Raw genomic sequence first — 14,068 nt, 5'->3', positions numbered from 1 at the left:
AAGGCCAAAACGAATACAAATAACAAAACGAAAACGAAATCGAAAAAGCACAAAGCTGTAAATAATTGCTTTTTCTTAGAGGCGACAAACAATAATAAAATGCAAATTGTTAAGATTATAAAATAGCGGACAACTCGGACTTGAACGACGCCCGCGTCGCTGGCGGCAACCAAATTTTGAGTGTTCCCCGCAGGCAGCGCGCCCGTGTTAAATAGACGGCGCTGACAGCCAGGCGAGTATGCTGCTCGCACGCAAAATCTTTTGCTGGCTAAACGGTTTCAACATTTATTGTTTATTTATGTACATACATATATTTATAGTAAAATATTAAATCAAATGGTTTTCAACAAATTTATTTATTGCTTATATTTGATTCGCAGCGCAACAGTTGTGAGCAGCATACCATAAGCTCAATAAACATCTGTACGCAAGCCTATCGATAACAGCAACTGTCAGACAGCTCAGTGTGCCGTGTCACAGCAGGCAGCATTTGGCTGGCTGTAAAGTGTTAGTGAATTATCGAAATGCAATCGATTTCATTTGAATTTGAATTTGAATTTAAATCAATTGAATGCAGAGAAATGCTTTTGTACATGTTTTTTTTTGTTTCGGTGGGCGAACTGTACATTTAGCCAGCCGCCTGTTTATCAGTTATATATAGGTTTTCTTTGTGGATTATGGCGATAAGGTCAGCTAAAAGTGATCCGCCTAACAAATGCAATTGTTTTCACAAGCGATAACAATTAAATGAGCATATTTATAGCACTTGAAAATAATGTAATACGGTCATGGCACTCTGCGCTCTCTCTCTCTCTCTCTCTCTTCGTGCTGCTCCTTTGCTCTCTCTCTCTCTCGCTTACTGATAGTCCGATAATCTGTGCGGTCCGTGTTGAAGTTTGCAGCTGGCACGGCACTCTATCGTTATCTGCGCGCGCTCTCACGCTCTTCCTCTCTCGTTCTCGCTATTTCCCTCTCTCGCTTACCGATAGCGGTAATCTTTGCGGTCCGTGGAGAAGTTTGCAGCTGGCAGTGGCAATTTGCCCGACACCGCAGCCGCACATTGTTTGTTATCTCTTCCACTTGTTCGTGTACTTTGCTGGCAAACTTTGCCTGGCGAGGGGACGGGGGTGGTTAGGGGAGGGCAAGCAGATATCATAAGGTGGTATTTGTGTAGGCACAGGAGACGGACGTGCGGAGTGGGGAGGGGGGCAACTTATAACTTGCATTGAAAGCGTAAATTGCGTTGCCTTTCCATTTGGCATGCACTCATTTGGGTTATCTGCACATCGGGCACTTAATAAACTTAATGACTCTCGAAGAGACTCTGGCTTTTTCGCCAAATATCTCGCCTAAAAGCATTCAAGTTTTATCCCGTCTTTGCAATCACGCTCTGATAGGCCCTGCCCACACCCGCCCCTTCGGCCCCTGTGCTACGCTTTGATAACATTTGCAATTGGTTTGAATAAAAGACAAAGCTGAAAGAAAAAAAAAGGGCTAATGCTGTCATTGGCAACCCTTTGATCCCACAAATTATGAGAAGAAAAAAAAACAACGAGTCTGCTTGCCCGACGAGCAGATACCCTAAACAATCGGCTGATCCACACTTTCTATGGCAGAATGCATTCACAATTAACTCGCAAGTTAATCGTGCGATCATTGTGAACATTTTGGGGCTTGACTGTGCGACGGGCATGTGAGTACATCCAAAATTTGGCTTTTGTAGCTCGCATAGTTCTCGAGTTATGCATATCCGATATCTAAACTGAATGACTTACTGGCTCTGCTAATGGTATAGGAGAATATACAGCTAGCTAGATGGACTCGGCTGAACGGGAATATATATATATAGGAGCTGTTTCCTACCAACTCTTGCACACATTATACCCTCTCAACCGATTTGTCGTGGGCTTAGGGTATCAAATTCAGCGCAAAAAATATACTGAACAACAACAAGCAAAAAAAATGCTCAGCAAATCCCGAAAACAAGCAAATGCAATAAAGTTTTAATTAGTTAAGTCGCACATAGAAACAAAAAAAAAATAATAAAGAATTTAAATAAAGCAGAAAATATTTTTTAAAAATACCACACATACTTGTTGTCGGACTCCTCGTGAGGTATGCGCCACAGAGTTAAACAATGTTTCAGCGCTTTTCTATTTACCTGCAACTTTCATGACATTTTTATTAATTGCTCAGCTGCTCCGCAGCCCACAGCTAGTTTAAATTCAAATTAATTAATTAGTTCTCATAAGGCAGAGCATGCAATGTCGCAATGCATTTGCATTTCCACCTGATTATTTCTCAATTTTTGCGTATTTTGCAATATTTCTCAACACTTGTCGTTAGCCTGTCAATTGTTATTATTATTTAGTATTCATTAGTATTCATTCATTAATTTAGTATCCATAATTTATAATTCATTATTCACTATTCATTATTTATTATTTATTTATTATTTTTATTTATTATTTATTATTCTTTTTTCATTATTCATTACTCATTGCTCATTTTTCATTATTTATTATTCTTTTTTCATTATTCATTATTCATTATTCATTATTCATTATTCATTATTCATTATTCATTATTCATTATTCATTATTCATTACTCATTATTCATTATTCATTATTCATTATTCATTACTCATTATTCATTATTAATTATTCATTATTTATTATTCTTTTTTCATTATTCATTATTCATTGCTCATTATTCATTATTCATTATTAATTGTTCATTATTTATTATTATATTTTTATTATTCATTATTCATTATTCATTATGCACTATTCATTATTCATTTTTCATTATTTATTATTTATTATTTATTATTTATTATTTATTATTTATTATTTATTATTTATTATTTATTATTTATTATTTATTATTTATTATTTATTATTTATTATTTATTATTTATTATTTATTATTTATTATTTATTATTTATTATTTATTATTTATTATTTATTATTTATTATTTATTATTTATTATTTATTATTTATTATTTATTATTTATTATTTATTTATTATTTATTATTTATTATTTATTATTTATTATTTATTATTTATATTTATTATTTATTATTTATATTTATTATTTATTATTTATTATTTTTATTTATATTTATTATTTGTTATTTGTTATTTGTTATTTATTATTTATTATTTATTATTTATTATTTATTATTTATTATTTATTATTTATTATTTATTATTTATTATTTATTATTTATTATTCTTTTTTCATTATTCATTATTCATTGCTCATTATTCACTATTCATTATTAATTGTTCATTATTTATTATTCTTTTTTCATTATTCATTATTCATTATTCATTAGCTGGGTCATTATTCATTATTCCTTAATCATTAGCTGGGTCATTTTGAAATTCAAGCTATAGGGTATGCGGAAGTCGGCTGGGTTGGGTCAAGTGTTTATTATTGTTGCTGCCGCCCGGTTGCAATGGACAAGTACATGCATATTATTTATTTACGACTTTTTCAGCATGACTAGACAAACTGGAAGAGAGAGAGTGCGGGGGTGGGGGGGTGTGGAGGAAGGGGAAGCATTGCCGGAGCTTTTGGGTAACGGATTTTGGTTAGTTGTCGGTGCTTTTGTGCGATCCCAACCGCCACATGTTGCACTGCAAAATGATTGCGGTGCCGCATTGCATTGCAAAATGTTTTATTGCATTCTTGTTGCAACAAACAACAACAACAACAACTTGCGGGTGGCCTCCGGATCAGCCCTGGGGCAGCCAGCTACACGTTAAAAAACACGGGCTACCTTCTTAATTAATCTGAAAATCAACATCTATCTATTTCCAATGTATTGAACTGACAATTAAGAGTGCTCCAGTTGGGCGTGCTCGACTAGCTGATACCCTGTAGTCAATGTCGAGCAGCGGCGTTTCAAGAAAATCGATAATTATCGATATTTGGATAATGGAAGCATGTTGAGTATTTATCGATGCATTAAGGCATTTTAATTTATCGATGCGCAATTGCGATGCACATTTTGAATTTGGACAGCATATTTTCGCTGAGTGTATCAGGTATGTGGATTGTGCCATGTTTTTGTGGCTTGTTGGGAAATGCCGCTACATTTTATTATGGCTAAGCACGCATTCATTATGCTCCGGACCCGAAAACCAAAACTCCGAGCAAGCATCAACAGCAGTTGGTTAAAGGGGTTGCTTGAAGGGCCGATTTTGGGGCCGGATGAGGTCTGGCAGCGAGACAAATGATGGCCAAGACGCCATACCCTGCCCAGTTCCCAGCAATATGCTCGTGACTACGTGGCTCATTTGGCGCTCGACTAATCGCAAATAACGCACATCGATTAGGGCCACATCAAATGAGTTGGCCCCAAGCAGCGGGCCACAACAAATACAATAAACAGAAGACACACAGGGGCAGGTAGACAGAGAGAGAGAGACAGAGAGCGAGAGAGAGAGAGAGAGAAACAATTAGCACAGTCAGGACATAATTGGCGTGCAGTTGGGTCTCTGATTAAAGAAGCAATCATAAAATTAAGACCCATAATCCTCTGCAATTTGGGCACACGCATGACAACTCTGGCGCTCACGAGCCAGGGGCAGGCGGGCACGGGGGGCGGGGCAGGGGTTGCCTCACACAAAAGCTAATACGCGTAATAACCAAACAGAAACAACAATAATAATAACTTGAGTATGTTGTAAAGAGAAAGAAACAGAAAGAAAAGATAGAAAGAAACTGCCCGACTGTGAGTTACCCTGCAAGCAGTTAGAAATTCCACATGTATTATTCGTTATATTTGAAATTGTTTATTTTTTTTACGGTTAGCTTAGTTCCAGAAAATAAATGTTTTTTTTGAGTGTGTAAAAACGCAAGTTTCCCTCGGCCAAAACATTGTTTTTTCTTTATGATTGAACAAGTTAAATGAACAAATAAGAACATTGAACCGGCAACCTGCCGCTGCCACAAGTCAGTTAGTCAGTCAGTCAATCACTCAATTATTTAGGCAGTGAATCAGTCAGACAGTCGTTCAGTTGATCAATCCGTCAGTAAGTCGGGCAATCATTCAGTCAATCTGTCAGTCAGTCAGTCAGTCGGTTAGTCAATCAGGCAGCCAGTCTATCAGCCACTCAATGAGTCAATCAGTCAGTCAATCAGCCAGTCGGTTAGTCAATCCGTGTGTCAATCAATCAATTAGTTGATTGCTCAATCAGTCAAGTGGCCAGTCAGTCAATCAGCCAACAATTCAAACGCTCAGCCAATCAATCAATCGGGCATTCAAAAAGTCACCTGGTCAATCAGTTTGATTGAGTAAAGCAGTTAAGAAGTCGTTCAGCTAGTCTGTCAATCACTCAGTCAATCAGGCAATTGGTCAGTCACACAGTCGATTGTCAGTTATTCAATCAGTCAATCAGCCAAATAAATAATTGATGGTGGAAAATATTGGATGAACTCAAAAGGAAATCAGGTTCGCAAAGCGAAGCTCAAGACGAGGCATTGGCTCAGACCGTGAATGGAATATTGTCTTGGATAGGTTTATCTACATCTGCTTAATTATGGCCGATCGGAATTATTTGTATATATATGTATATATGTACATAAATATATATGTAGAAGAAGAAGAAGATCATAATAAGTAGAACCACACATTCCAGCTATTGTTCAGCTCTTTAATACGTTTATTGAAGCTGGGTGCAGGGTATCAATATCACTTTACACGCTTTGTGTGTGTGTGTGCGAGTGTGTGCGTGTGTGTGTGCACACACAAATGCATTTTGGTGCGTGGCCTCATTGGCCAGGCTGAGCCAAATGCGGAATTGGACTCATTGTGTACGTGCGGCGATTTGTGTGCTTCGGCAAAGCCAAAAGCAACAACAAACTCAGAGGCTAAGCTCGAGTGTGCTGCATTGGCTAAATGATGGACTACGACATATCCTATATGCAAACGAAAGTTCCGTTGCAGATGTAGTTGAAATGCAGACATTAAGAGCTGGAGCTAAAGATACATGTAGCTAAAATGTGAAGTTTTCGATAAGCTGCAAGAAGAGGATAATGATGAAGAGGAACATACATATATATTCCTGGTAGATCTAAACGGAACAGGATACATAATGATTGATTGACAAATAGATTGTTATATAGTTATAGGACGGGATAAATAGACATTTGGCTTTTCTTAAAGCGAGCTGCTTCTTTGGATTGACTGATTGATTGCCAGAAAAATGAATATATAAAAAGAGAAATAAGAAGATATTTGATTGATGAATATAGAAAAAATAAGCTTTTTGATTGATGAATGTATATAATATTTTGAGAAGATATTTGATTGATGAGTATATATAGAAAAGTACATAGATATTTGATTGATGCATATATATAGAGAAAAGTGAGAAGACATTTGATTGATGCATATATATAGAAAAGTACATAGATATTTGATTGATGCATATACATATATAGCGAAAAGTGATAACATATATTTGATTGATGCATGTATATAGAGAAAAGTGAGAAGATATTTGATTGATGCATGTATATAGAGAAAAGTGAAAAGATATTTGATTGATGAATATAAATAGAAAAGTACATAGATATTTGATTGATGAATATGTATATACATATAGCAAAGTACGAAGGTGTTAGATCGTTAGTAAATTTGGTAATTTTTCCAGGTTTTTTTTTTATTTATTTCTGCATGGCCAAGCTAGGGTATTAAGTCTTCGGATAGACATTCTAAATGTGCTTGGGAGAGTCAAAAACTTGAATGTAAGCTTTATCAAGCAGCTTGGAGCCCAAGCACTAGCTCGAGACTTGGCTCTTAATAGCGCCTACCCGCTTGCGTTACTTTGGTTTACAGGGTATAAGAGCAGCAGCCAGCAACAATATGAAACCTTCATTAGCGAACAGCTAGTCGGAACTACTGCAAGGAGGCTGGGATTTAGGTGGATTGGTTAAGGATTGCGGCCAGTCCGGGCAGCAGCCAGCAGCCAGGAGGCAGAACTTAGGCAGCAGGTGGAGCAGGTGGGGCAGGTGGGGCAGGTGGGGCAGGTGGGGCAGGTGGCAGGTGGCGTCGCATTGAAAACGCTTCCGGCCATACAAATTGTACGTGAAACGTGAGAAATTAATTTTCAAGGTGCTCGGCAGTGCACTGGAGGGCAGCTGCTCGAAGCTAGCCAATGGGCATCAAAGTCGCAACCGGTTCGATCTGGCGTTAACCAGGCACACACACACACGCACACACACACACACACACACACACACAGACACAGAGTCACGCACACCTATACGGCTGCTCTTTAATCAAGCAGAAATTGAAATTTTGCAATTTGCCGCCCTCGTAATTGGGCCCGAATTGCGACTGTATTTGGGCGCTATCTAAAATTGCAGCCATCGGGCCTAAGCCCGATTTCGGTTTGAACAAACAATAGCTTGTGAGGCGTCTATATAATTAATCCCATAGAGTGCACAGATACGCGTAATGGGATCTAGTTGACTTCTAACTTTCATAACTTTTGCAAAACTTTATCCATTTTGATGAGTCGCAAATCGATGCTTATCGATAAATATGTGTATAACAGAAAATATCGATAAGAAGTTATAAACGTGTTCTCCAGTTGGTAGAGTATATAGTTTCCCTTACGTTCAGACGGATAAGAGATATCGATATTCTTTTTGATGAGTCGCGAATCGATGTTTATCGATAAATAACAGAACTGTATAACAGAAAATATCGATAAGAAGTTATAAACTTGCCCTGCATTTGTTAGAGTATATAGTTTCCCTTACGTTCATACGAATAAGAGATATCGATATACTTTTTGATGAGTCGCGAATCGATGTATATCGATACAAATTGTAAATAGCAGAAAATATCGCTAGGAAGTTATTAACCTATAAATAAAAGCTAAAAAAATAAAAGCTTATTTTGATTTTCCACTCAAAGAGCTCGCTTAGTTTATTTGCATCAGTTTTTTGTTTGGTTCCCATCTTAATTAAGATCTCGTTCAACTTAAATTAATCAAATTAGTTTCAAATTAGTTCGTTTTTTTTTCTCTATCTATTTATGCATTGGTCAAAGGCAAGAAAAACGCAAGCAAAGCATACCAGAAATGTGTTAAAGGGCGCTGAGGGGCAGCGGGGGTGGGGACAAATCACGAGCGCATATGTGTAAATGCGAATGTGTGTGTGTGTGTGTGCATGCAAAGAAATGTCAAAATTCAATTTAATGCTGCCGTAACGAAAATCTGTCAGCTTGCAGCACAAATAATGTCAAAGCCACACACACACACACACACATACAAATAATACACGTACACACAGCCACAAAGTATTGCACACACACACATACACGCACACTCGCACAAAGGGAAAAAGCTAGCGTCTGTCAGAGGCAATTGTGGCTGATTTGCGCTTTTTCTTGCTTGACTTTGACTGAGAAAGCAGAAGCAGAGGCAGCGACAGCGACGGCGACGGCGACGGCGACAGCGGCAAAGATAAACGGTAAATGCGCTCACTCTCCAACTATTTAACGCAGTGAGTTAAAGAGTGAGAGAGCATGTTGTAGTTGTTGTTGTTGTTACTTTTGAAAGGGTTCGACATTCGACTGCGCGTCGCTTTGACGTTGACATGTCAAATGATTTTCACAAAAGCAGCGCAGCTGCCAGCTAAAGTGAAGCTCTTACAGCAAGCGCGAGACGTTGCGATAAAGCGACAGCTGCAGTCGCTGCAGCTGCATCAGCGGCAGCGGTAGCAGCAGCGGCAGCGGCAGCGGCAGCGGCAGCGACAAAGCGACAGCTGGCATTGAGCATGTTATGGCCGCGGGCAGCGAAAAGCTCTACTGAGCGCCTTTTTGAGCGTAATATGCAGGTACTTTGCGTGCTTTGCAGATCACTATCCCTCACTACCTACCCCCCTCTCTCTCTCTCTCTCACACGCACGCTCTGGGAATATTAACAGTTGAGCTGGCTGGGTGAGCTTATAAAATGTATGGAAATAGGGGTGGAATATACAATAATATCGGTAGGGAGAAAAATAATAATTATAATAACAATATTAGTTAATATTATAGCAATAAATATTAATAATAATAATTATATAAATAATAATGATTAATTATTAATAAATAATATTAGTTATAATAATAACAATAACAACAATAATTATAATACTTATTAGAATCATAATAATATAATACTAATAAAAATCGTTTGACTATTATTACCCAATCCCTCTTCTCTCATTATCCAAATCTCTTAACTCTTAACATTTTTATATATGCGCACAAAGGTATGCTTTAATAATAATAATAATAATAATAATAATAATAATAATTATAATAATAATAATAATAATAATAATAATAATAATAATAATAATAATAATAATAATAATAAAAATAATAAAAATAATAACAATAATAATAATAATAATAATAATAATAATAATAATAATAATAATAATAATAATAATAATAATCATAATCATAATAATAATAATAATAATAATAATAATAATAATAATAATAATAATAATAATAATAATAAAATAATAATAATAATAATAATAATAATAATAATAATAATAATGATGACAATGATAACAATCATAATATAATTATAAATATCCTTATAATAATAATAATGATAATAATAATCATTATTATAATCACAATCATCATCATCATCATCATCATCAATACTAATAAAACTGGTTTTATTATTATTAGCCAATCCCCCTTCTCTAATTATCCAAATCTCTTAATTGTAAAACATTTCTTTTTATGCATGCGCACAAAAGTATGCTATAAAGTCGTGTCCTCATGCATTTCATGCGGACATATTAATATTAAAGCATGCAACAAAAGCAAATTGTTGCGCTTATGCTCCACTGTGCTGAATAAAGCGCTGCTTTTTCACTGTTTTCTGATTTTAAAAAGCGACTTTGTATGTTTTTTTGTTGTTGTTGTATTTTTGTGATTCGCCCATGTGTGTGTGTCACATTTTTAATTCCGGCGCTTACATGCGTGGGCGTGGCAATTATGGGCCGGGCCAGCAGGGAAGCGGTTGGTAGGCCGCAGGGTGAAGGTAGGTGGGGGAAGGGGGGGGGGTTGGTGCGGTAAAGGGAGGTGTCTGCGCTGTTTACTTGGCTGTTACGAGCGGAAATGCGAGTGCTTTGACTTTTGAGAATTAGCTATTGTGATAACATTTACGTGTGCGTGTGTGTGTGTGTGTGTGTGTGTGTGTGTGTGTGCTTCAACGCACTTAATTGGGCAAACGATTGCCTGACTTGCTTACAAATGCGAAAGCGAAAACGTGCGAGAGGCTAAAGAAGCGGCACAAAAGCAAAAGCCAAAAACCAGCGGCACGCACTCGACTCACACACACACACACACACGCACACACGCACACACGCACACACACACAATATATGTGCGTGAGTGAATATTGCATGCGATAAATTATTTTAAAGAGCCTGGCTACCCATCCGCCTCCCCCCTCCACCGCCCCCTCTACCGCCCCCTCTTCCCTACCACGCCCACTTTACGCTCCGCTTTAGCCCTTTGCATCTATTTATTTGTTGCGCGAGAGGCATCAGTTTTAATATTGTTACGAATTTTATTTACGTGCACAACAAAAAAGAAAATGCTTATAAACACGTTCATGACACACAACACCGCCCCGCCACGCCCCGTTCCGCCCACCGCCCCTCGCCCTACCGGGCCCGTCAAACGTTTTCATTAATAATTTTTGCTTTTGTTTTTGGCATTTGTCGGCGGTTTTGGCGACTACTCAAATAAAATTTATTGTTTCTGATATTTCTTTAGTCATTATTATTACGCACATTTATTATTTATTATTTATTTATTAATTTGTTTTACATGCGGATTATGCGGGCCGTGACAAAACACACACACACACACACACACACACACACACACACACACACAGACAATTAACGATTGAACGAACTGCGCACAGTGGGACCAGAGCACAAATATGCGCTGAAAAAACTTTAAGGGGGTAGCTAGGCATCCAAACCAATTAGAAATCTATGTATACAAGAATCTATATAACTTGCTTGGCTTATTGAGCTTTTCTTAATTTTCAAGTTATTCCCAAAAAAATCAAAATCAAATTTTGATCGATTTATCGATAATGAGATTAGATATGGAAACTCGTGCTCAGTATCTTAGAAGAACCTACGAGCCAAGTGAGATTTTCAGGTTGTTCTCAAACAACAAAGTCTCCAAATGGATATTTATCGATACATTATCGATGGATATCGAAACTCGTTTTGGTTTTTTTGAATAAGTGAAATGTTGCTTATCTGTTTATACCATATAACATAAGACTCTAAATGCAAAGATGGCTTCACCTACCTATCGATATTTATCGATATATTGAAAATGGCAGATATCGATCAAAGAAATCGCTGTTAGCCATTATAAATAGAGAAGAAGTTTTTATTTTACTATTAAAATTTTGTTTTTGACGTTAGTTGACAACTAATGCAACGGTATTCAATTTGTTCTTGTCAACTTTAACAGCTAGTCAAGCCATTTGACATGAGCTCTAACACACACCAAAGTCTCAAGCACACAAAGTAGGCAACGTTTCGCACTTCAGTCGATTCATTTCAGTTGCCAGCTTCGGGTTCAAATTGTATTCAGTCCAAGTCCAGTGAGAGAGCTGAACACAACCAAAATCATTTAAAACAAAAAAAAAAAAACTAAAAAAAAGTCATTGTGCTTTATTTATATTTTGTAAAGTCACTTAGGCAAAATTGTAAATTGAACAAGCTGCGCAAATATTTATATAATAATATATATTTATATATATAGATAGATTGATAGATAGATTGTATATTGTTTACCAGCCCAGTTCCACTCAATATGAGCAGTAAGTACGAATGGGGAATGCAACTGGTATAAATGATGGATCGTTTCTTTGTGCAGCAAAAGCTCAGGATACGCAAGGACCTCTCGCTTTCGAACGTGATCCGGCTTGTCCGTTATCGGCCGTGCCCAGCGCCGAATCGGAGCCGACAGCTGATATATTGGACATTGATCGGCCCTGCAAGGATAACGATATCGGCCCCGTGCCGCTCGATAACTATACATTTAGCGAATCGGACAAGCACGACGTTTGCCTGCAGAGTCGCCGCGACTCGAGCACAAATCCGGAGCGTCCATACTCGCTGAACAACATGGACTCGGAGCCAGATCTTAAGGAGCCCCTGGGGCCCTGTGGCGATTACGTTGAACAGTCGCATACGCCGTGCATCAAGCTCGATAACAAGGATAACTTCTATTCGCGCAATCCGATAACCGGCTCCGGTTTGAACGGCGACGGTGTTGGCGGTCTCAAGCCAAAGAAGCTCAAGAATCGAGGTTGGTTTATTGCATTCTATATATATTAAGACGATACGATATTGGCACTGAGTTAGGCGAGGCGTTTCGCATTACGAAAGCGATATATTTAAATGCCGATATATTTTCAAAATCGATATATCCAAATACCGATATACATTGTCCGTCTGTCCGTCGGTCCGTGGGAAACTGTCCTATTATACGTAGAACTGGCTTTTTATATTTTCAGTCTTTTAATATAATCGATAAATATCGATTTTGATAAATGGTTTTTCAAGCGTAACTCGAGCATTTTTGGAGCTAGATGCCTGTGAATATACACATGCATTAGTTTCTATGCCATTCATAGAGCCTCCCAATTTCATAGTATCGATAAAGATCGATTTTGACAGCTTGTTTTTAACATGGCCCAAAGATGATACACTTCTATTAGTAAAATATATACAGATGCAAGATATTTCAGCAAGAGTTGGCCATATATTCTTCGCATATTCGTAGTATCGATAAATATCGATTTTAATGCTTGCAGTTACGATAGATCTGCAGAAGTCGCTATATAGATTTTCGTAAAATATATATACATAGAAAGAGTTTTCGATAAGTATCGATTTTGAGACATGGTTACTTCACTTTACTTTGCTTTACTCGAGAAATATTGGACCTACATGCATCAAGCCTGGTATCCAGGTTCTCGTAAGCTTTATATAGATTAAAAACAAGTTGGGGTTCGCTTAAAATGCCGTCGCCTATCTTGTAAACGGCTCAAACGCAGCGCGCAGCATCTATTTATTTAATTTTCTTTCGCTATTTATTTGACGCTTTATAGAGGGCAATCCAGTTACTGGAGAGGGTTATAAGCCGGGTGCAACTGATTTTATACAGCCGGCGATTAAAGAGGGCAGCCAGCCAATGAATAGCAACAACAATGGTAATCGTGTTCCACCCGGCGGCTATTCGTCGGGTCTTTGGTAATTTGTACAAATTTACACCAGCCCTGCAACAACACGTTCAATAACAAAACGCATGGAAAATATAGATTGCAAACGGGAGTTAAACTCACTCTCCGCGATTTGCATACCTTAAGGTTCAGCAAGCCGCAGCAGAGCAAAAAACACGCAAGGATAAGACAGCTTTAAAGGACGAGCTGTTCACACACAGACAACAAAATGCCGAAAATACCGTAAATACCAAATACTACAATAACAAAGGCACCTGAGGAGATCTCTAGTCGTTAACACTAAGAAAATACTGAACAAGATTGGTCTCTTCTAGACCAGAATATACCATGTTATATTTTTGCCAAGGAAAAACGTCGCTTACACCAAAAATACTAAATACTAAAAATACCAAAAAATACCATAAACACCGAAAAATACCAAAAATATATAAACTGCGTTAACCACGAGCCGCTCACTTAAAAGCCATCTCTAGCCGGATCACTTAAACAATACAAAAAAATACTAGCCTTATATTTTTGCCAGAAAAGACATCAGTGAAGAACTGCGTTAAGGGCAAATTGCTCAATATAAGTATATAAATAAAATACCAAAAGTAGAAAACGAAAATACTAACTTTATATTTTTGACAAAGAAGAACACAAGCGTTTACGACGAGCCGTTTTTACACAAAATAAATACCACAAATACTAAAACATAGCGCTACAGAAAATACCAAGAAAAACGCTACAAAAAATACTTGTT

General features: G+C 37.3%; 1 protein-coding gene across 1 annotated transcript; it reads left to right on the top strand.

Annotated features, from left to right (window-relative positions):
- The first annotated feature begins 11,797 nt into the window (after nucleotides 1-11,797).
- Nucleotides 11,798-13,966, top strand: LOC115768233 (microtubule-associated protein Jupiter-like). The gene is made up of 3 exons (XM_030712759.1): nucleotides 11,798-11,898; nucleotides 11,955-12,389; nucleotides 13,195-13,966. The coding sequence occupies exons 1-3, from the start codon at nucleotides 11,892-11,894 to the stop codon at nucleotides 13,338-13,340; spliced, it is 588 nt and encodes a 195-aa protein (XP_030568619.1). The 5' UTR covers nucleotides 11,798-11,891; the 3' UTR covers nucleotides 13,341-13,966.
- Nucleotides 13,967-14,068: the final 102 nt, after the last annotated feature.

Source organism: Drosophila novamexicana, unplaced genomic scaffold (assembly GCF_003285875.2).
Source record: "Drosophila novamexicana strain 15010-1031.04,08,12 unplaced genomic scaffold, DnovRS2.1 tig00001711-arrow-arrow-pilon, whole genome shotgun sequence".
Taxonomy (NCBI): domain Eukaryota; kingdom Metazoa; phylum Arthropoda; class Insecta; order Diptera; family Drosophilidae; genus Drosophila; species Drosophila novamexicana.
Note: the sequence above shows the minus strand (reverse complement) of the source record. Positions and strands in the feature narration are given on the sequence as shown.